Source organism: Fonsecaea multimorphosa (genome assembly GCF_000836435.1).
Source record: "Fonsecaea multimorphosa CBS 102226 unplaced genomic scaffold supercont1.17, whole genome shotgun sequence".
Classification (NCBI taxonomy): Eukaryota; Fungi; Ascomycota; class Eurotiomycetes; order Chaetothyriales; family Herpotrichiellaceae; genus Fonsecaea; species Fonsecaea multimorphosa.
Window position 1 is genome coordinate 235454 of NW_015971651.1, and position 21320 is coordinate 256773.

General features: G+C 53.8%; 8 protein-coding genes across 8 annotated transcripts; 4 read left to right on the top strand and 4 right to left on the bottom strand.

The window, feature by feature from the left end:
- Window positions 1-355: 355 nt before the first annotated feature.
- On the bottom strand, window positions 356-1582 carry Z520_07994 (uncharacterized protein; the record flags this gene model as incomplete). Its single annotated transcript, XM_016778491.1, has 1 exon — window positions 356-1582. The coding sequence occupies one exon, from the start codon at window positions 1580-1582 to the stop codon at window positions 356-358; it is 1227 nt and encodes a 408-aa protein (XP_016630339.1).
- A 448-nt stretch (window positions 1583-2030) lies between these two features.
- On the bottom strand, window positions 2031-3641 carry Z520_07995 (uncharacterized protein; the record flags this gene model as incomplete). The annotated part of the gene is made up of 3 exons (XM_016778492.1): window positions 2031-2351; window positions 2403-3518; window positions 3561-3641. 3 exons carry the CDS (start codon window positions 3639-3641, stop codon window positions 2031-2033), a joined length of 1518 nt encoding a protein of 505 aa, XP_016630340.1.
- A 991-nt stretch (window positions 3642-4632) lies between these two features.
- Window positions 4633-6736, bottom strand: Z520_07996 (uncharacterized protein; the record flags this gene model as incomplete). The annotated part of the gene is made up of 2 exons (XM_016778493.1): window positions 4633-4861; window positions 5013-6736. 2 exons carry the CDS (start codon window positions 6734-6736, stop codon window positions 4633-4635), a joined length of 1953 nt encoding a protein of 650 aa, XP_016630341.1.
- A 2075-nt stretch (window positions 6737-8811) lies between these two features.
- Window positions 8812-10260, top strand: Z520_07997 (uncharacterized protein; the record flags this gene model as incomplete). The annotated part of the gene is made up of 4 exons (XM_016778494.1): window positions 8812-8914; window positions 8985-9474; window positions 9594-9978; window positions 10138-10260. The coding sequence occupies 4 exons, from the start codon at window positions 8812-8814 to the stop codon at window positions 10258-10260; spliced, it is 1101 nt and encodes a 366-aa protein (XP_016630342.1).
- Window positions 10261-10586: 326 nt separating this feature from the next.
- On the bottom strand, window positions 10587-12006 carry Z520_07998 (uncharacterized protein; the record flags this gene model as incomplete). The annotated part of the gene is made up of 3 exons (XM_016778495.1): window positions 10587-11693; window positions 11745-11851; window positions 11913-12006. 3 exons carry the CDS (start codon window positions 12004-12006, stop codon window positions 10587-10589), a joined length of 1308 nt encoding a protein of 435 aa, XP_016630343.1.
- Window positions 12007-12678: 672 nt separating this feature from the next.
- Z520_07999 (uncharacterized protein) lies at window positions 12679-13728 on the top strand (the record flags this gene model as incomplete). Its single annotated transcript, XM_016778496.1, has 1 exon — window positions 12679-13728. The coding sequence occupies one exon, from the start codon at window positions 12679-12681 to the stop codon at window positions 13726-13728; it is 1050 nt and encodes a 349-aa protein (XP_016630344.1).
- A 1285-nt stretch (window positions 13729-15013) lies between these two features.
- Window positions 15014-17086, top strand: Z520_08000 (uncharacterized protein; the record flags this gene model as incomplete). The annotated part of the gene is made up of 1 exon (XM_016778497.1): window positions 15014-17086. The coding sequence occupies one exon, from the start codon at window positions 15014-15016 to the stop codon at window positions 17084-17086; it is 2073 nt and encodes a 690-aa protein (XP_016630345.1).
- Window positions 17087-18034: 948 nt separating this feature from the next.
- Z520_08001 (uncharacterized protein) lies at window positions 18035-20377 on the top strand (the record flags this gene model as incomplete). The annotated part of the gene is made up of 4 exons (XM_016778498.1): window positions 18035-18109; window positions 18172-18203; window positions 18270-20025; window positions 20075-20377. The coding sequence occupies 4 exons, from the start codon at window positions 18035-18037 to the stop codon at window positions 20375-20377; spliced, it is 2166 nt and encodes a 721-aa protein (XP_016630346.1).
- Window positions 20378-21320: the final 943 nt, after the last annotated feature.

Below are 21320 nucleotides of genomic sequence, written 5' to 3' on the forward strand. Positions count from 1 at the left end.
TATATGTACCTAGGTAATTTATCACCCGCCAACCCCGGACAGCTCACCATTTCAAGTCAAGCATCAACCGGAACTTTTATTGTTTGGTAACCGACTAACTGCAAAGTACCTCCCGTACCCATGTACCAGCTCGGAATTGTCTGTCGCTCCAGGTCTAGTCATCATCTCATCACTGCCAATCGCATGGCTACATATTGCTGTTTTGTTCTTTGATCTATCATTAGCTCTTTTCTTCTCTGTATCCATGATATGAGGACTTCCAAACTCCATGCTTTCGGTCCAAGAATATTGCAGATTGCAGGCACGCTCCATTGCTGCGCCTCTTTGCCATTGTCGACTCGAATCTTCCACCACTTCAGTCATCGAACTTGAAAGCCTTTCCACCGCTAATGTCAATGGCTCCTCCGCGATAGCTGCCCCGCTTCTTCTTGTTCTTCTCCTTGGTGAATCCTTTGCCTCGGGTGACAGACAGGTCCTTGTATGCTCGGTCGGCGTAATCATAGCTCCGGTAGGCATTGCTGATATGAGAGTCCGCGGTGGCCTGCGCTGATAGTTGCGCCAGTGGGGTCGGTCTCGCACCCACATGCGCTTTCTTGCCGGCCACGGGTTGCTTATCGTCTTTGTTTATGATTGCTCCAAGTTGTCTTGCAGATGATACGTCTGGCTCAACAACATCTCCCGTGACTGTGCCTGAGGACGAATCAGATAGATCGTCAGCCGCACCGTCCGGTTCTGCTTGGTCCTTGGACATATCGGTGCTCATTCCTTCGTCCTCCACTTTCTCTGCTTCGCTTGATGAATCTTTGGCATCATCAGAATCTTCGTCCGAGCTAGAAGAAGATACCTCACTCGAGGAAGTCTTTTCTGTGTCATTGTTGGCATCAGTCTTTGCTCGCTTTACCGGCCGATCATCATCTGACGAGTCCGAATCTGCATCTGAAGAAGACGATTCTGGTGAGCTAGATCGCGCCTTGCGCTTGAGAGTCGGGGCCTTTTCAGCTAGTTTCGAGGTGCTTGGAGACTTCTTCCGTGAAACCTTGGCTTTGGCTTTGGCACCAATCTCTCGCTCGTCGTCGGCATCGCTGTCGGAGGACGCTGATGAAGAGCTCGATGGGGACGGATCTCTCTTGTTGGCCTTGACCTTCTTGAGATTTGAGGACAACTTCTTGTTGATTTTTTCTTCATCAGTTCCTGACTCGGACTCAGACTCTAATGCGGATGTGTCCTCGCTGCTCATGCTCCCGTCGCTCTCCTCAGCGCTGCTTGCACCGCTGGACTCTGAGGCTGACCCTGATGTGGCGCTCTCGCTCGCATCCGATGAGTTGTCCTCCGAAGAAGACTGCGTAGGTTGTAGTTCCCCTTGCTTGTTCCAGTTCTCCACGATCTCTTGTAGGTTGACGCCATCTTGCGAATCTCTGATGGTAAGAACCTCTGCCGATTGATTCGTTCGTTTGAGCTCTTTCTTGAGGGCCTTGATGGTTGAGTGGAATCCATGTTCGGCGAGGAATGAGGACACCAAGGAAAGAACCTGGGAAGAGGGCTGGGAAGCGTTGTGACTAGATTCGGTTGGATTGGCCTTCATCTTGGATAAAGCACGAGTGAGGCCAGCTAGAAATTTCGGCCGGTCGTCAGACGAATGCGGAGGGATGAAGTTGTCTAGCTCAGTGCTCGAAGCCCAGCACAGCCTAGATCGTCAAGCATGAACGTCTAGAATGTGTGAGACGAGGCACCTCCGTACAAAGGCAGGTGTGTGATGGTCGCACTTGACCTGGAAAATAATTTTCTCCAACAAAAAGTCACAACGATCATTTACGGAAGGTGCGGCGAAGCGATGCGGAGAAATTTACATAGCGAGCGAGGCGAGATAGAGAGACGGCGAGATAGGCACCAAGTAGTACCTCGTACTTGACGGGCGTCACCACCGCCTCACCAGTTACTGATTTCTTGTTCACTTGTTCCTGGCCACAAACATAAAAATTCGGCTCCTCCAAGGCACTGCCTCTACAGCTTCGACCGTACTTCTCTCGAGCTTATCTGCGCTTCAACCGAATCTCAAGTGGGTTCTTCTGCCAAAAAATGAATGTCTGCTGTTCTCCCCAATCATCGATGGATGGACTGCCACCCCAGCTGATGTCAAAGGCGTAGAGCAATCTCGCCAGGATGAGGCGCATTTCCGCCCACGCCAATTTCTGTCCAATGCACATATGTCGTCCCACAAGGAAGGGCTGAAAGACGGCCATATTGGTTTCAGAGCCTTGGTTTCCGAGGAAACGTTCTGGGATGAACTCGTCCGGATCAATGAAGTTTGTTGCGGACCTGAACGCGGGATATTGATTGATCGCAACAAATGTCTGAACAAACGGTCAGTAAGAGTTAGAAACTGGAGGCTGCACATGCCTTACTCCGCCAGGAACCCATTTCCCACATATCTCCTCCCCGGCAGCTGGCACAACGCGAGGAACCCCTATGACGCTAGGTGGACCAAGCCGCATGCCCTCGTTGATCACAGCTGTTAGATACTCGAGCTTGGAGGCAGCAGCGACGCCGATTTCTTGCTCGCAATTAAAGGCAGATCTGATCTCCTGGATGACCTGTGCCATCGCTTTAGGCGTTTTCAACAGTCCGAACAATATCGCCGCAACCGCGGAGCTGACTGTTTCGCTACCGGCAAAGACAAAGACGCTCATGTTTAGCTCGAGCTCTTCCGGAGTCAGGCTCTCCGCCTTCTCCTGGTTGTATTTGAGTACAGCATTGACAAAGTCTGGCCTTTGCTCCTGAAGCTGGAGCCGTTGACGGACCTTTTGCGCACTCAGTTCTCTGTGATAGATCATCTTCTGGCGGACTTTGGCCGGCAGAGTATATTTCAGCAACTTCTGCAGGGGTGCGTAATGATTGATCGAGGCCACCAACGCTATACCCTTTCCAAAGCGACAAGCGATCTCGACCCAAGGATGCGCGTTTCCCGTCGACGTGCTTCCAAAAGACTCACCAAACGACAAGTCGCCCGAAATATCAAACGTCACGAAGTTTAACCATGATACAACGTCGATGATTGTGCTACCGCCCTCGAAGGTCATGGCTCGAAATTTTTGCATCATCAGCTCGACATAATTTTCAATCAGCGCTGAATGATCCTTGATTGCTTTCTCGCTAAAAGCGCCCATGAACGCTCTTCGATATCGGGCATGGTGGTCCTCATTGTGTCCCATAATACTGTAAGGCTCGTCTGGTCGCGTCTTCCGAAACCACACTCCACCCCGTTCGATAGGTGCGTGACCCGGTCGTGCCGTATAGATATCCTTCCACGCTTGGGCGTCGATGTATGACAATTCGTCTGGAGCAGTTCGAACAACAGAGCCGTACTTGTTGTGCAGTCGAAGAAGGTCCCGATGCAGAGAGCCTCGCTGAAGGGCAATTACCCATCTTAGACGGGTCGCTCGCCACAAAATCGGACCCGGGAAATGGCGCAGCGGATGAAGAAAGATATTGAACAGAAGTCGACAAGTGACAACCTTCTCCTGTTTTAGTGTTCCATCAAACATAACAGCCTATGGACTTACCAAGATGGCTGTACCCACGAGGAGCTCAACTGCTTTCTCGATACTGCGCAGATTCGGCATTGCCATCATCGAACCATCCATATTTGTGTCAGACGGCGATGGAAGATGATAATGTCGTTTCGACAGAAGCGTGACTGATGATCTCAGCTGAAGCGCTCCAAGCCTCTTTTGATCCTCGTCATTAAGTCCAGCTGCAAATGGCGGCAACAGGCCAAGGGCTCCTGGCAATAGTTGATAGGCTGGGATTCCTCAATCTACCTATCAGAATTTCCCGGAATGATATCAACCTTTACTGGCAGCGGCACACATCCCCACCCTCGCACAGATCTAGACTCTCTCTCGAATGGGAATCCATTGCTGCCAAAGGCGATAGTCACTCTAGCCTGAGCCTAGCGTTAATACTCGAGCTGAAACAGAGGTTGACCACAGGCAATTACGATGCTGGGATGCCTTTGTGGCCCGAGCCACTCTTATGGAATGTAGGCTGGTGGCCCACTACCAGTCTCGAGGTTGTGCACCCTGGATGCCAACGCGCCCTCCATTCGTCCTTGTCGAGTCACGTCGTACAGCTGCATTTTTGCCGGCTCTAAGCAAATCTGTCTCGTGAGAATCACGCGACGAACCAAGAGAGCACCTGCAATTTCAACCTGTCAACGGAATGCGCGTTTGATTCTCAATATTGCGTCTATACCCTTGACCATTATCGCCAAAGCATGGAGAAACTGAAGGCCGGTTGGCGCCATTTTAGTGGAAATTGATCCAACCCTTCCGGGTGTAAAGAGCTGACTACTTGAGTTACCATGCTCGATATGAGGGCCCCATTATCCGGACTACATGTAGTGTACACGCACCCAGGAGAAGAAGCACCCACCGTGATCATTATCATCATCATTATCCTCGTCGTCATCATCATGGGAAATAGCGCGTCCGATAGTCTCAGCCAGGTCCTCGGTGCAATAAAGACAGAACAGTTGAAGGGACCTCCAGTAGCATTTGGGTTAGCGGAGCCGTCCCTCTTCCTTCCAAGAGCGACAACACCTGTTATCGACTGGATATTGACTTCCTGAAAGACCTATCGAGGCCTAGCTCCTGGAGGCAGGAGCGGTTGACTCACTGACAATGGTGTGAGGTCGCCGGAGTCTTGCGTTTGCACGCCAGACGCTGACTTCTCGTTAGGAGCCTGGCTTTGAGGTTGTGGTGCGAAGTACTCCGTCGGAACATTGGCCTGTGGTACTTCGAGATTCATCGTGCCCCTTGGGGATAGAGGTGTTGGCCCGATTCCAAGGGTCACTTCTCTATGCCTATAGGTGTGTCAGTCAACGGGGTACCACTTTGTGCATATAAACACAGACGACAAGAAGATTGGCTGGTACTTCTAGTGCCAACAGAGACAAGCCATATGGATGGCAAAAACTGGTGATTGGAATGAAACAGACTGAAGATTTGACATACTCTGCTGCACCCCAACTGAGCGTTCGGCTCTCCCTGTCGAACCTTGGCCTGAAAACAGCCTGCTCGTGGTCTCCTTTCTCAACCCACGGTCGATCGCCTTGACGGTTGCATTCCACATCGTTGATCCCAGCGGCCTTCTCGTGCAGACAACTGTACAGCACGGTCGCTTGTAGGGCCTGGATGCGGTACCAGGAAAATGGCATCTCCGTGAGAGCCCAAACAATTACCTTCATGGCAACTGTCATGACGGGGATGATGATGAGGGCAAGGATCGACAGAGTCGACACTTCGCTGCTCCAGATGACGAACGCGTCAACGCCGGGACTTGGCTTGCCATCAGACCCGGTGGCCTCGTTCGGGATGCCGTAGTTGTTGGTGGAGAACAGCGTGGTGTCGGTGAGCGTGTTCATGGTGGCGATGTAAGAGGCAAAGACCAGCCGTTCAAGATCATTGTGGAAGCTAGACGCTCCGGCGTCGAACTTTTCGCCCAGCGAAGTATCGGTGGATACGAGCGCCGAGGCACCCAGGCGAGTGGCCAACGTCACGATCTTGGGCAGTGACAGAAAGCGAGCCAAGATGTCTTGTAAACCCGGCGAGATTTCTAAGCCGGGAAGAGAGGTCGAATCGAGGGCCACAGCTGTGCTTTGGTGTCCACGGTATGACCAGACGTCGTTCTGCCAGCACGACAGCGCCGGTCGTCCACCCTGGACAATGAAACCCACATCGCTGCCGCCATCAGGAGCGGTCAGATACCATGGGTCCGTGCCGGCCGTGATGCTCTGGCGCTGCACGGAGGAGACCAGTGCACCCCAAGTCCAATTTCCTGCGGGTCCTGTGGGAGAGGCAGGGCCCTGAAAGAAATACCCCAGGGGCCTGGCGCTGTCGTATAACGAGACGTTCTGCGTGCCCTGGCTGGGGTCATTGAAAAGCAGGTATTCGTCCGTAATGATGTTGGAGTCGTCTACAGTTTCGGCCAAGAGCCATGAATAGTCCGTCTGGCACGACCCTTGAACGCTCAGGACGAGATCTGGATAATATTGCAGGCCAAAGTCCACCCCCGTGATGTTGTACGTGTATCCCACACGTATGATGGCCTCACCGTCACCGAGGTCTTGGATCGTTTCAGGCGGATCGATGGAAACGTGCGTGCGGCCTGTGGAGTTGGCGACCAAGACACTCCCCGCTGCGCGAAATGCGGACGGCGCCTCGAGCGCGTTGATCTGCACTCCATTCTTTGCATCCTGTGTAACACTGAGGGCTGGGACATAGATGGCAGAGGCTGCAACGGGTGCCGCATTGTCGATGATGATGTACGGCGCGACTTTGATGGGGATTGCATAAATGGCGACCACAAAGCCGCCTGCGAGCAAGGTCCACCAAAACAGATGCACACGTCGCTTGTCTTTGATCTTGAATAAATAGGAGCCCGTCAGCTTGCAGATGGCGCTGGGCGAGTCTTTTGCATTCCAGACGCCCGTGGCTATCACGCCGCTGTTATGGCTATGTTTCTCCTTGCCCAGGAAGAGCACGACTCCGGCAAGGATCATAATGACCCAGAAATCGACTATGATCAACTGCACCAGAAAGCTGTACGCTGAGTTGAGTTGGTTGGCGACGTTAGCCTCGACCGCAATGGCGTCTCTGGACCCGTGGACCGTGGGCATGGAGAAGCGCCGCCACAGGTGATAGGTCTGTCGACCCGGATCGAGACTGGAGAAAACCATGGCTGTGTTTCAACGCAGTCCCTTCTCGCGGTCGAGAAATTGTGGCTGCTACCGTCGAAGATGGACGAGTTTTAGATTGAGCGTCCAAGGCTGGCTTCGGAGGTCAGCATACCCCAATATTTAGGATTTTCTCGCGAACGAAAGAGGAGGGTGGAATTTGGGTTTGGGCTGGAATGGAAGCGTAAATGCATCCAAGCCGGGAGTTGCGGCTACGCAGTACACTTGAGGCTGTCCCAGCCCATCTCCAGTGGCCACATGCATGGGGGCGACAGAAGCCTTTACCCAAAGCAGAGTGAGCGAGGAATCTTTGGGGGCCCAGAAGGGATATGCAGTCCCCCAAACCACAAGCACTCTGGAGTCCATGCACAGGTAGAGTGACTTGGTCAGTCCATTCGGGTAAATAATCTGCGACCAAAAGCTCCGCTGCGACAACGGTTGAACACTATTGTGGTTGCAGATTGGGCGCCCGATGTCTGTTCGTATCTGCGCGGTATCCTGGCTGTTACCGAAGAACCAGGACTGAAGATCGACATAAACGGTTGCAGTTCGAGAAGAGTACGGCTCTGGTTGGGCCGGAGCATGTCAATACGAAGGATGGGTCGGTCTGCCAGCGTGTCTTTGCAAGCCACCATCGTGGTTGGGGTGTTTAGGAAGATGGACGGGAGGAGGACAAAGACAGCGACTGTTCCAGGCTCAGAGCCGACCCACAGGCATGGGGAACTCGACTCTTTTATTGGTGGATGTATGCCTTGTGCTGTGGGTCTGACGGCCAATGGCAGTGCAGCAACCGAGTATGTGTGGGGCCAGAAAACGGCTGCGTTATCATGTCCCATTGGCCACTTCGAAGCTGCATGGGAGAACAAGAAGTCGGCGAGCTCGGGCACTTCCGCCTGTCTGGAAGCTTTCGCTGACGACGACCCCGGATTTCGGGGAGTCCAACAGCCTACCAGCCTGCCAGGAACCATGACAAAGCTGCAGACGAGCCTCACTAGCCCTTGATGGTCGTCGACAGTCCGACGGCCGTTCCTATTTACGTCAAGAACGGCCTAAACCTGCATGGCCTTTCCTCACTCGTGCCCACTTACACGAGACTGGACAGCGGTGCGGACCACGCCCCAGCCAAGCAATGCGAAATGGCCCCTGCACGAGTCTGTTTCGAGCGGCTTGCGAGCCTCACCTCGACCCAATCGACAACTATTACCGAGTGCGCCGGGTCCCCTTGCCCTCACTAATCAGATTGGTATGGTACCGTCCTTGCGCTACTGATGCGAGTCCAGCACCGCACACACACACCGCACCACCACCGGATGGCACCATCTGCGCTGCGGCGCCGTTGCAGCTGGTGCAGAGGAGCCTCGGGCGAACGAAAACAAGAAGAGGGGACGAGCCACCCATTCCTGGATATGGAAGGACGGAATCCTGCTTCTCCGACCAGCCTCCATCGACGATCCCAGTTGCTACGTAGTTGACGACGCCAGATCGGACTTCGAAGCAGGCTTCGTCCGCCTCTGTTGAGTCCGTCGAAGGGCATACATATAGGCAAGTCGTGCCCGTCTTTCTCATGGACGTTGAAATGGTGAGGCTCTGCCGGATCCACGCTCGCTGGAGCCGACGTCGTTGGCAAGGGAAAAGAAGTACCAGAGTAGGCTCGACATCTTGCACATTCGCTCACACAGTGTGTCCCCTCGCCCACACCCCTCGTTATCTGACTTGTCACCCGCAGCTCTCAGCCTCACCATGTCCTTCCAACTCATTGTCACCTTATCTGGCCTGGGAATCTCCCTAGTCGCTGCCCAGTACTTCCCAGCGAGTGAGCCGACGCCCTCGTTTACTCGGCCGTCCTGGACATGGACCTGGACATCTTCGCCGGCTTCCAGCTACTATACTCATCCGTCATGGTCCGAAGAGACCCCCACATGGACGCCAACTGTATACACTTCGGAAACTTGGTCGTCCGCAGCACCTTGGACCTCTACATACACTCCGTCTGCTTCAAGCTCTATCTGGCCCGAATATTCTAGCTCTTGGTCGTCAATTAGTCATTCCTCATATACCTGGTCTTCCGAGACCCTGCCATGGTCCTCCGAGACCTCGCCGTGGTCCTCATGGCCAACGACAGTTTACCCTTCACACTCTTGGCCCTCGGAGACCCCCACGTGGCCATCGTGGCCAACGAGTGTATCCTGGTCCTCCACCGCCTGGCCTTCGCCCTCCCCGACTCTCCCGTCGTTGAACGATGCCCTCATAGCGGCAGGCGCAGCCAAGTTTGCGGCTCTGATCGCGTCCGACCCCGTCGTCTCGGCCGCTTACGCCGCCGGGGTCCCCACCGTCTTTGCGCCGACTGACCAGTACATTGACAGCAGCCCCATGAACGTGACGGCGCGACTGAGGAAGCGCGCCACTCTGACCCCGGCGCAGCAACAGCAATTGCTCCTCCATGCCACGCAAAGCCAGAGCGAGATCAACGGCCTGCGCACGCCGCCAGGCGCCGTGGTGCCGACCAAGGACACCACGGCGAATCTCAAGGGTTCCACGCAAAAGGTCGTCTCCAAGCCCAAGAACAATACCAAGACGACGTCGAGCAGACGATGGGTTGGCGGTCCGGCCCTTCTGCCCCGACAGGACAACACCAGCGCCGTGGACACGCTCGTGGATATCCAGTCAGGACTCGGGAATTCGGTTGGTATCATAACCGCCGACATCCCCTTTAATGGCGGTCTCATTCATACCACGGACGGGTAAGCGGGACCCTTCTTGATCCCTTCTTCGAACTCTTGAGCTGTGCTTCATTCTATCCTGGTCCTTCAGATGAGCCCCGTAAACCCCAATGCTGATGTTACTTGACCAACCACAAAAGTCTCTTCACCGTCCCCGTCGCATTGTCCTCAACCGCCCAGACCACGGGACAAACAACCTTCCTCTCGCTCGCCAACGCCTCGAACCAGTCGGCGATCCTGGACGCGACGCCCCTCATCACCGTCTTCATCCCCACCAACCTGGCCTTCGCCGAGGCCAACATCTCGCCGTCGTCCAGCGGCATCCCGTCCATCCTGGCGGGCCACGTCGTGCAAAACTTCGCGGGCTACCTCCCCAGTTTGGCGGATGGGGCCAGTTTCGTCACGCAGTCCGGCACCACCGTCACCGTGACCATCGACGGCGACGGCGACTACTTCGTCAACAACGCCAAGATCGTCGCCTCGAATCTCGTCCTGGAGAACGGCGTCGCTCACATCATCGACACGGTATGTCATGTCACACCCGCTCACCCGCGTCCCTCCCTGCATTTCTTTTTTTTTCCCTCAGCGTCTCTCGGGTCCCCCAACGTGGTCGGGAAGAGAAATAACCAAAAGCTAATCTTCCACCCCGTGCGCCGCCGTGGTGCGGCTTCGGTGATACTATAGGTCCTGACGCCTCCCATCACGCCGTACTTGGGCGCCGCCACGTCCGTTCACCCCACGGGCGGTGTGGCGAGGTCGCTCGTCCTAGCGCTGGCCGTCATGATCGCTCTGGCGTTGACCTCGTGAAATCGATTAATCTCGTGGACCTTGGGGGCCGTGAGAAAGGGGAAGTAAGGAGATGGATGGATGGATCTTGGAGGCGTGCAGGGATTCGATAGCCGTGGAGCCATTCTTTCGCTTAACTCCAACTGGCTGACCGACTCATCTTGGTTCCGCAACATATACTATATAGTCACGGGGTTGTTGATGGGCTTAATGAAAGATAATGAGGTAATGAGGAATGAGGAATGGACGTCATGACGATAAATGGAATAATGCATGACCGTTCAGGAACATACTGTACTTTTCTTCGTGTCATCGTCTGTCAGGCACTATATCGTACCGCCGTCAACTCAGAACGTTTCATCCTCGATATTCATTGCTTTGCGGACCACACTCGGGCTGGTCGGCTCTCCTCCACTGACGTCCAGATCAAACCCCTGCGTTTCCAACTCTTGTGTGAAGTCGAGTTCTTCCTCCCCATAATCTATGCCGGCGTTGGTGAGAATGTCCTCGACGATCCGCTTCGACGCTTCCTTGGCTGGCGTTTTCAGCAGGCGATTCTGAGGGACGTGGAATTGCATGGTCTTGGGTGGAGATTGGTCGAAGAGAATGTCGTCATCGAGATCGTCGTCGTCACTGTCCCAGACTCCCGGCGTGCGGGCTGGGGCCTTTAACGGTTGGGATTTTGACCGCGCCCGTGATGGTGTCAGGACGCTGACACCGGGGATGGGTCTCTTGCGTTCGGGCGAGGAGAAGATCTCCGGGTGGAGCTCGGGCGGAGGTGCTTCCGGGCTCGACGATAAAGTGGAATCGTCCAGTGTTGCAGATCGAGCACGTTTGGCGGTCGAGGGCGTAGCACGAGTTGTCGATTGCAGATTTGCGTAGCGCTGACTGGTGACCGGCGTGGCTTGGACGCGGTAGTTTCTGTCCAGGATTCGGTGAAGTAGAGGATCTGTTCTTTTGCGGGTTGTCGATGGGCGCGTGATTGAGGTTGGTCCGGGAGGTAGGAACGGCGAGGATTCTGGTGTCCCAACGGCAATGTTATCCATGGGAAACACCGGTCGGCTGCCGGGGGTTTCGGGCAGGGTCGGTTGAGCGAGTGACGTGTTGTCGACAACCGTGCTGTGGACTTCTTGTCGCAAGGCCTCATACGGCGATGGGTAGTCGGCGAAAGTGGCATTCCCTTGCTTTTGTGGCTTTTGTGATACGTGAGGCCGCGGAGTGCTGCTCTTGGAGGGCGAGATGGTCATGTTGGAGAGATCCAGATCCTGTATTGAGTCGGTTGAGATGTGCTGGGCGGAAGGGGTTTCGTAGGACTGCGACGTCTCCAAAGTGCTGTGTGTTATAGTGTGGGTGTCTTCGGTCACTGTGGTGTCTGCATTCTCCAAGTGTGATTGTTGCTCCTCGTAGCCTGACAGGGACACGTTGGCGCTTGATTCAAAGAATTGCTTCCAGAACTGTGCTCGGTCTCAGCATGGTCTCTGTGAAAATGTGTGTGGATGTCTCACTCTTGACCCTTCCCAGACCTCCTTCGAATGCGTGGCATATTGTTCAACGATGGGCAGGATGCTCGAAGTGACTATGCGGTGTGCTCGACTGAAGTTGTGGTCGATCTCTACGGCACAATACAAGTCAGTGGAAAGCCATGGATGAACTGGATCTCTGGTTAGGCAAACCTTGCAGTGTCAATGTAATGGACTGTTCGAGTTTCTCCAGCTCTTCAGTCAATGTCAAGGCTCTTGGTTGAGCAGCGGAGCCTGCTCGAGACATTGTGAGATGGAGATGGTGGACGCTGCAACGTGCGGTGCATGGTACTAATCCGCACAACTGATTGAAAAGTCGCGTGTGGACGCGCCGAGGCTGCAGTGGCCAAGGCCTCGTCCCTCAAGGCTGCCACCAACTTACCTAGAAAGTCCCACCAACTTGAACTTGAACCGCACCATTGCCAGTGCGGGGCATAGTGGCACCGATTCCGCTCTGCTGCTCTGCTGCTCTGCTGCTGCTCTTCTGCTCCTCTTCTGCAACCTCTTGTTCTTCTCATTCTCCGAAAATGGCGTGTGTGGCGCAGCCCGGTCCCCTCCTCGCCTCTTCCTCCCTTCCTCGGATCTGCCTCCTCTACTCGTGGGCGACTCGTATTTGCCTCGCATGATCCTTGATGCTGGCATCATCAGGCTGACAGGATTCGAGGCAGCCCTGGAAGACAACCCACGGCGTCCTTCCTGCAGCCCTTTTCTCTCTCTTCTATTCTCAGATCTCTAACATTCAGAGAGGTACCACCAGGGAGGGCTATTTCCAAAATGCCAGCTCCGCTCGCCAGAGGTAAGTGCCCCCGTGCCTCCTTGCATGCACCTTTCCTCTCCTTACATCATCCCCTCAGTAGCTCAAAAAGGCTGCTTTCTCTCGAGCTCTCCTGCTCTAGCTCACGGGCAACACTAACCCACCATGCCTCCTGTAGGAATTATCATCACTGTCACCGTTCTGGTGGCAGCCAGTATAGCCGCCTATGAGAATCCTCAAGTACGAGCATGGATAGACCGGACAAGGCACAAGATTGCCATGGGCCTACACTCCCTCGGCGATGAAATTGGCCCGAGACCCCGTCCTCGACGTACTTCGACAGACGTCTCCATGCAAGAGGAGAAGGGCGAATTGGCCGAAGAGCGTCGACGCCAAGCGATCGCCGACATCATGGAGCGTGGCCGGATCATGGAAGAGAGAAGGAAGAGAAGAAGGCTGGCTGACCAAGATAAGGAAACACCGTCAAGCCCGACCTTTGATACCCTCGTGGATCAAGATGGAATTTTACTGCAGCCGGCACAAGATCAACAGCCAGTCGCCGCAGCACACTCTTCCGGCGTTGAACCCTCAGCGCAGTCCGCCACTTTACGGCAGAGGCCCTCCCTTTCACATCAAGAACAGCCCCCGGCCTCTATACATCAGTCAACAGACGCACCCTTTCCTGCAACCCTGCTCGATGAGACTCAGCTCAACCCATTCGAGTCAAGATACGAGCGGGAGATGCGTGAAGCATGGAATCTGCCCTTGCCTGAGCGACCGATCCAACTCCTCTCCAGCCATGCTTCAGAGAGCCTGATTGAACTCACACCTACGACAGAAGGTGTGCCTGATCCAGACTTTTCCATTCCTTCCGCCGATTACCTCCGCCGCCCATTGGAACGATCAGAGTATTTTTCTGCTGCAGATTCGAATTCCACGCACACCCTTTCCGAACATGAGTCGCAAGCATCCTTTCCTGTTCAAAGCACATATCTAGACGCGCCCCGAAATGCTGTCGCCAATAGATCCCCTCTAAACGCAACACCGCCAGCTTCCTCGACATCCAGCATTGCCGGCAGCGCAAGCAATATTCACGCCAGTGAGGCAGAAGACAGTTCTGAAGATATCCTCAGCGACTTTGCAGATGGGATACGCACTCCCTCAAGTGCGTGGACTGACGTCGACAGTACAGTCAGCGGGGATTTCCATTTGTAAATATACGCACGTCGCCAGGGTCGTAGTATGGATTTGGTTGAACGTCGTGGCTCTGGAGTCTGGTTAATGGCCGCCGATATGACGATTCCACCTGTTGTGTCTCGTGAAACGTTCGAGGGATGATTGATGCATGGTAACCGCGGAGCTGGACTTCTTTTCTAACATCATTCTTAGTACATTTCATCTCTGAGCATTCTCTTGCTTCGTCTCGGCTCGACCTTCATTCTGGTTCATACCGCAACACCATGTCTTCCTCTTTTGTGGGTCAGGAACTGCAAGCTGCCACCATGCAGATTCTACCGCTTCTTCCAGGCTCGCGTTGGGCATCTTTCCCTCCCGGGTACGATCGTGATGGAAATCGCTACCATGCCAGCCAAATGTGCGGAAGCTGGCACTGCAGACGCCACTGCCTCTTGTCTTATCTCCTTTATTTGGTCTTGCTTCCTTCTTATCATTAACTTACTGGTCTGCCCTCCCATTGCTCGACTTTATCCAGCACCCCGAGCTCATAGTACTTTTCTGGCGACGGCCTTCACTTCACCGTTTCAGTATCTTCACGAAATGAATATCATTCACTGATGCACAAAGGTCCATCGCTCTTCTTCCACCAGTCAAGCGACTCCCTTTGACGCTCTGAGGTTGCTTTCCCAGCTGTCACTGCAAACTCCGAAACCCACGTGTCGTATCACTCACTTGGCTCGACCCGTACCTCCATCGCTTGAGAGCTTGAAGTGTTCGACGACCTTGATATCTGGACGCGCTACTCACGTCTAGCCCACCACGTTTATCAACAGCTTCTGGCCGAATAGTACTCGCTACCCATCTCAACGAGAGGATCCAGACCAAACTCCCTTCCACCGTCTGCCATTTTGGGTGGTACGTCACAATCGCAAGCAAGATGGCTGAGCCTGAATCTTTGGGAGGCGCTTGGGCCATACCTGACGTGAGAACTTTTGCGCCATGCAGCGGTCTCTTCTTGCTAATGGTGTAGATCGTTTCTCTTGCGCTCATTGGACCTATCATTCTTGCAGCCTTTCTCGAATCCTTTTTGTGGGTGGCAGCTTTCTGTTACTGCCTTGCGAAGGCATACATAAAGGCAGATCACTGGTCGCAAAAGGTGCTGGCTGTCCTCCTGATGATCGTGTTCGCCTTCCTTCGGCAAGTCGGTTACTGTTCCCCTCCAGAGCATATAATGCTGATGACGGTGCGCAGGGGTATATTCTTGCCGGTTATGATTGCGACACTGCCTCTACCACGGCACCTCACAAGATATTTCCCTACTGTGATGACTTCTGTCCTCCAGGAGTTCGCATTCTACTCTTTTGCAGCAATGCTTGTGATACCTTGGCTCTTCTGCGTCTATCGACTGGTTGTTGTGCCTCTTGGACGGCAAAAGCGGGTCAAGTATCCCCTCAATGAGCTGACCGCCCCGAAAGTAGTTGTGGTTATGCCTGTTTACAAGGAGCCTCCGGACTCCCTGTGGACAGCCTTGAATTCCGTCGTTAGCTGCGATTACCCTGCTGCCTGCATCCACGTATTTGTCTCTTTCGACGGAGATGACATTGATGAGCTTTACCTGAAGACAATCGATCGCCTCGGCGTACCCGTTACATTGAAGGACTTTCCAAGATCGATCGACGTGGCGTACAATGGAGCACGAGTCACCGTGTCGAGATTTCCCCATGGAGGCAAGCGACATTGCCAGAAGGCTACTTTTCTCCTCATCGACAAGATCTACAAACGCTATCTCCAGGAGAAAGACGACCTGTTCATCTTGTTCATCGACTCTGACTGCATCCTGGATCCCGTGTGCATCCAAAACTTTATGTACGACATGGAACTGAGGCCTGGCAGCAAACACAACATGCTGGCGATGACTGGTATTATCACATCTTCCACGAAGAAGCACTCCTTCATCACCTTGTTGCAGGATATGGAGTACGTTCACGGCCAGCTGTTCGAAAGATCAGTTGAATCAGGCTGTGGAGCCGTCACATGCCTGCCAGGGGCGTTGACTCTGCTTCGGTTTTCCGCATTTCGAAACATGGCACGATTCTATTTCTCCGACAAGGCGGAAGAATGCGAGGATCTCTTTGATTACGCAAAAACACATCTGGGCGAAGACCGATGGCTAACACACTTGTTCATGCTCGGAGCCAAACATCGGTATCAGATCCAGCTGAGTACCAGTGCCTTTTGCAAGACCGAAGCGGTGCAAACATTTCGGTCCCTGCTCAAGCAACGGCGTCGGTGGTTTCTAGGCTTCATCACCAACGAGGTTTGCATGTTGACGGATGGCCGGCTGTGGAGAAAGTATCCCATGCTCTGCTTTCTTCGGTTTACCACCATCAGCATCCGGACGACGGCGCTCCTCCTCTTGATTACCATTATTGCGATATCAAGCACCTCAACGCGGGTGGGTTCATTGCCCTGGGAGTTCATGTGCATCTCCTGCGGCTTGAACTGGTTGCTCATGTTTTACTTTGCGATCAGGCTGCACCGCTGGAAGGCTGCTCTGTATCCGATGATGTTTCTGCTCAATCCCTTCTTGAACTGGGTCTACATGGTGTATGGCGTCTTCACGGCTGGGCAGAGAACTTGGGGCGGACCCAGGGCGGATGCAGGAGCAGCAGATGCAAAGGTGACACCACAGCAGGCAATTGAACATGCCATGGCCACCGGCGACGATTTGAACATTGTTCCAGAAACATTTAAGCCCGCCATGGAAATCCGCCGACGCCGTACCCGACCTTCCGCTCTTCAACCATCGTGCAGTGTCGAGGGTCGATTCTTTTCCGCAGAACAAGAGCCGAGCCAGTTGCCGGACAACGAGATAACCTCGCCAACCCCGTCGCGTCTCAATTTTAGCTCGCATCAACATCGATATGAGCATGGATCTCTCGATATGAGCGATTCAGATAGTTTGTCGGTACATACACCCAAGTTCATCAACAACTTCAGCGAAGAAGATGAGAAAGAAAGCCGTCAAAGTCGAGCAGTTGACATGGAACCACGACCGAAAAGCATGGCCACAGCCCCTCAGCGATGCATGGAAGAGAGACACTCCGCAACACGCAACACAGTGGCTGTTATTCCAGCCATGCAGGGCCATAAAGATATGTACACACAGGCAGAATCGGGTGATACCCGGCAGGGAGCGACGAGGAACCATCACGTTGACAACCGAAGTCCCCTGGGACGAAATAGTCCATTGATGGCTCTTGCTGCGGAGGATGATCTCCCTGTACAAGACGAGGCAGAGAGTGGGGATAAGGAGGATATCAGAAAGGCCAATAGAATGTCATTGAAGAAGCAGCGGTTGCGGAAGAGAAGTCGGAGCCCAGGCAGAATGGTATAAAGCACCAACACAGGCAATGAAGGGGTGGGAAAAAGACGAGATGTATCACATCATTATCACTATCCCGTATGAAGGATGTTGGTATAGGTACCGTACCTCTTAGACATCAGCAAATGTATTATTGTTCATCCGCCCCACGCATAACAATAAGCATCCTCATCTTTCATCCCACCTCACACCAGCGAGGATCAAATCGAGGGAACAGGCTGGCTGACTTACGGACTGTTGCTTCGTGGGTGAAGTCATGATGGACCAACAATTGCTGCCCAGCGAGTGTCGTGTCTGAGGATGATTTGAAGGGGCCAAGTGGTTGGGAGACAAGGATGAGTAGGTAAGGCGTAGGTAGTTGTCGTGCAGCCTTACCAGCGGTGGTTTATGTGAGCTGGTTTGCTGCTCTGTTGGTGGCTGCGGTGGTGGTGCAGTAGTGGTGGTGGTAGACTTACTGTAGGTAGTGGCTGTCTGCGGGCTGCGGGTGGAGAATAATCCCTACCTAAGGCTACTGGTAAGCAAAGAGTGACGTCCCAAGCACCCACCAGGAGCCACCAGGGGCTAGGGCCCAGGGCTTGGCTTCCGTGGCTGCCAAAAAGACGACGATCGAAACTGCGCGAAGCTACTGGCTCTGAGTGGCTCGCCGTTGGCTGGAGGCTGCTTGCTGCTGTTGGCTCCTGTTGGCTGCTGCTGGCCTTGCGAAAGGTCCCTTGGGTCTGAAATTTTTGGTCTGATTTGTATCTTTGCCCCAAGTCATTCATTGCTGTCGCGGTCTTCTGCCTGCGCTGAACCTCTTGTTGAAAGACTTAGATTCATCACCATTCTTCCTCTTTGCTCAAACCACACTTGTTTCCCCTTCACCATTTCATCGTCCTCAAAAATCCCCTTCCACACTACCGCAACTCGAACACCCCCCGCAGTTAGCCTTTTTTTCCCACTTGACTTGGAGCGCCATTGAAAATGAGCGTCGTCGGCGTTGACTTTGGTGCCCAGAGCACCAAGATTGGTGTCGCGCGCAACAAAGGTATCGACATTGTAAGTCTTGCTTCCGAGAGAAACCGGGTCTCAGTTCCAATCAATACTGACTCACTGCCCAGATCACAAATGAGACCTCGAACCGATCTACACCGTAAGTGACCTCCTCGCCAGCGCAGCCTCACTTCGGACAAGAGAGACTGACTTTTATCTTTTATAGATCCTTGGTTGGCTTTGGTCCAAAGAGCCGATATCTGGGTGAAGCCGCAAAGACCCAGGAGATTTCGAATCTCAAGAACACCATCTCCTCGCTGAAACGCCTCGCCGGCCGAAGCATTAATGACCCCGAAATCGCCATCGAGCAGCAGTACATTACTGCACCTCTGGTGGACGTCAATGGCCAGGTGGGCGCCGAAGTCACATACCGTGGGGAGAAGCAGAAGTTCACCGCCGTCCAATTGATTGCCATGTATTTGGGGAAGATCAGAGACACGGCCAGCAAGGAATTGAAACTCCCTGTCTCGGACGTGGTCATCAGCTGCCCGCCCTGGTTCACGGATGCCCAGCGAAGAGCAATGCTAGATGCGGCCGAGGTTGCCAACCTGAAACTGCTCCGGCTCATCAACGACAACACGGCCATTGCCTTGGGCTACGGCATCACAAAATCCGACCTTCCCGAAGCTGATGCTAAGCCACGTCGGGTGTGCTTTGTGGACATTGGATACAGCGACTACACCTGCTCCATTGTCGAATTCCGCAAGGGTGAACTGGCCGTCAAGGCCACCACCTTTGACCGACATTTCGGTGGACGCAACATCGACAAGGCTCTTGTCGACCATTTTGCCGCGGAATTCAAAGAGAAGTTCAAGCTTGACATCACCACCAACCCAAAGGCCATAACTCGGGTAGCCGCAGCTGCCGAGAAGCTGAAAAAGATCCTCTCCGCCAATGCCCAGGCCCCCCTCAGCATTGAGTCTTTGATGGACGACAAGGATGTCCGAGCCATGTTGAAGCGTGACGAGATGGAAGAACTCATCAAGCCTCTCCTCGATCGAGTCACCGGCCCGCTTGAACAGGCTCTTGCCGAAGCCAAAGTAAAGATTGAGGACATCGACGCCATTGAGATGGTGGGTGGGTGCACTCGCGTGCCGGCCATCAAGGACCGAATCAGCAAGTTCTTTGGCAAGCCTCTCTCCTTCACACTCAACCAGGACGAGGCTGTCGCTCGGGGTTGCGCATTCAGCTGCGCCATTCTCTCACCGGTCTTCCGAGTTCGAGATTTCTCGGTCCACGATATCGTCAGCTACCCGATTGAATTCACCTGGGAGCAATCACCCGATATTCCCGATGAGGATACGAGCTTGACTGTCTTTAACAAGGGCAACGTCATGCCCTCCACCAAAATCCTTACATTCTACCGGAAACAACCGTTCGACCTCGAAGCGCGGTACGCCAAGCCGGAATTGCTTCCCGGAAAGATCAACCCCTGGATCGGGCGCTTCTCGGTCAAGGGTGTCAAGGCGGATGAGAAGGATGATTTCATGGTGTGCAAACTCAAGGCGCGTTTGAATCTGCACGGCATCCTCAACCTCGAGAGCGGCTACTACGTCGAGGATGTCGAGGTGGAGGAGCCGGAGCCGGAAGCAAAGAAGGATGGCGACGCCATGGAGACGGACCAAGCCAACGGCTCTGCTGAAGCGAAGCCCAAGATGCGCAAGGTCAAGAAGCAAGTGCGCAAAGGCGAATTGCAGCTTGTTTCCGGAACTGGGTCGATGGATGAGTCGGCCAAGGCCCAAATGAGCGAGCAGGAAAATGCCATGTACATGGAAGACAAGCTCGTGACCGATACCGAAGACAAGAAGAACGAGCTTGAGGCGTTCATCTACGAGCTCCGGGGCAAGATCGAGGAGCAATACGCAGACTTTGCCAGCCAGGAAGAGAAGGACAAGATCCGAGAAAAGCTGGAGAACACTGAGGTAAGCATTTCCTATATTTCTTCTAACAATTCTTACTGACTCTTGATAGGACTGGCTGTACGACGAAGGAGATGACGCCACCAAAGCACAGTACATCGCCAAGATGGAAGAGATCCGATTCGTTGCAGGTCCAGTGATCCAGCGATACAACGACAAGCTCGAAGAGGAGCGACAAGCAGTGCTCAAAGCGCAAGAAGAGGAAGCGGCTAGAAAGAAAGCAGAGGCGGACGCCAAGAAGAAGGAAGAGGAAGCGAAGAAAGCGGACGGCCAGCCCGACGAGCCCAAAGATACCGAGATGAAGGATGCACCGGACGGCGAGGCGATCAAGCCTGATAGTGTGGAGGAGAAGTAGACTCTCGGATCAACACCGGGCGGATTACGGCCTCACCTTTTCAAGCGAAGTGGACCGGAGGTAATGATAGATGGGATACTCCTCCAGGTCTACGGGCATGGACAAGACCGGCTTTTACGATGGATGGACGTACGTGGAAACGTGTCATGCATAGCGAATGGAAAAAACGATATTTCTATGGGGCGTTGAAGGGTGGAAAGAATGCGAATGTCTCAGGGCGAGTCGATCAATAAATACTAGATAGCGCGTGTCAACTGGAGATTCTTTTCGTTTTGCTAGATGTGTCTTTTTGGGCTGGGGCGGATGAGGAATGGGGAAGGAGGAAGGACTTGTCCAAGCGGCCTAGAATGAAACACGGACGATAGAAACAAGAATTGACAATGAGATAATCCCATATTGAAGACTCAGACCGAAAGAGTGATCTAGGTAGGAGTTCGGATCCGGGGGTGTGAGAGAGAATGAGTGATTGTGAGTGTGTGTGAGAGAGAGAGAGTGACATATTGCCGAGCAGTAGCCAGGGCCGCAAGTATAAACCTCCCAGGTATTGTTATGCTCGGCACATACCAAGAAGGGGAAGTAGTTTGTCCTCTTACGCACGAAGCCTTGATGTACTACTACGGGTAGTGTACTACTGGTAGTTGTGCTGGCCGCAGGTGGTTTGTGTAAAGAGATCCCACCCTTCCACCGGATGAGGGGCGCCGGGAATAAAGCGGCGAATGATTACTGAAGGGACCCCCATTGCCATGATTGATGTCCGGAAGGCCTTCTCCCCACCAGTAGTAATGAACCTCTTTGGGGGGGACGGAAGATGTTAAGTACCAAGGTAGGTACCTTTAGGTATCGAGGTGTGCACACGTCGTAGAAAAAGCGACTTTCCGACCACCCCCGACGGGGCCTGACGGGCCTAGGTACTAGGTAGAAATATGCCCACTACATACCTACA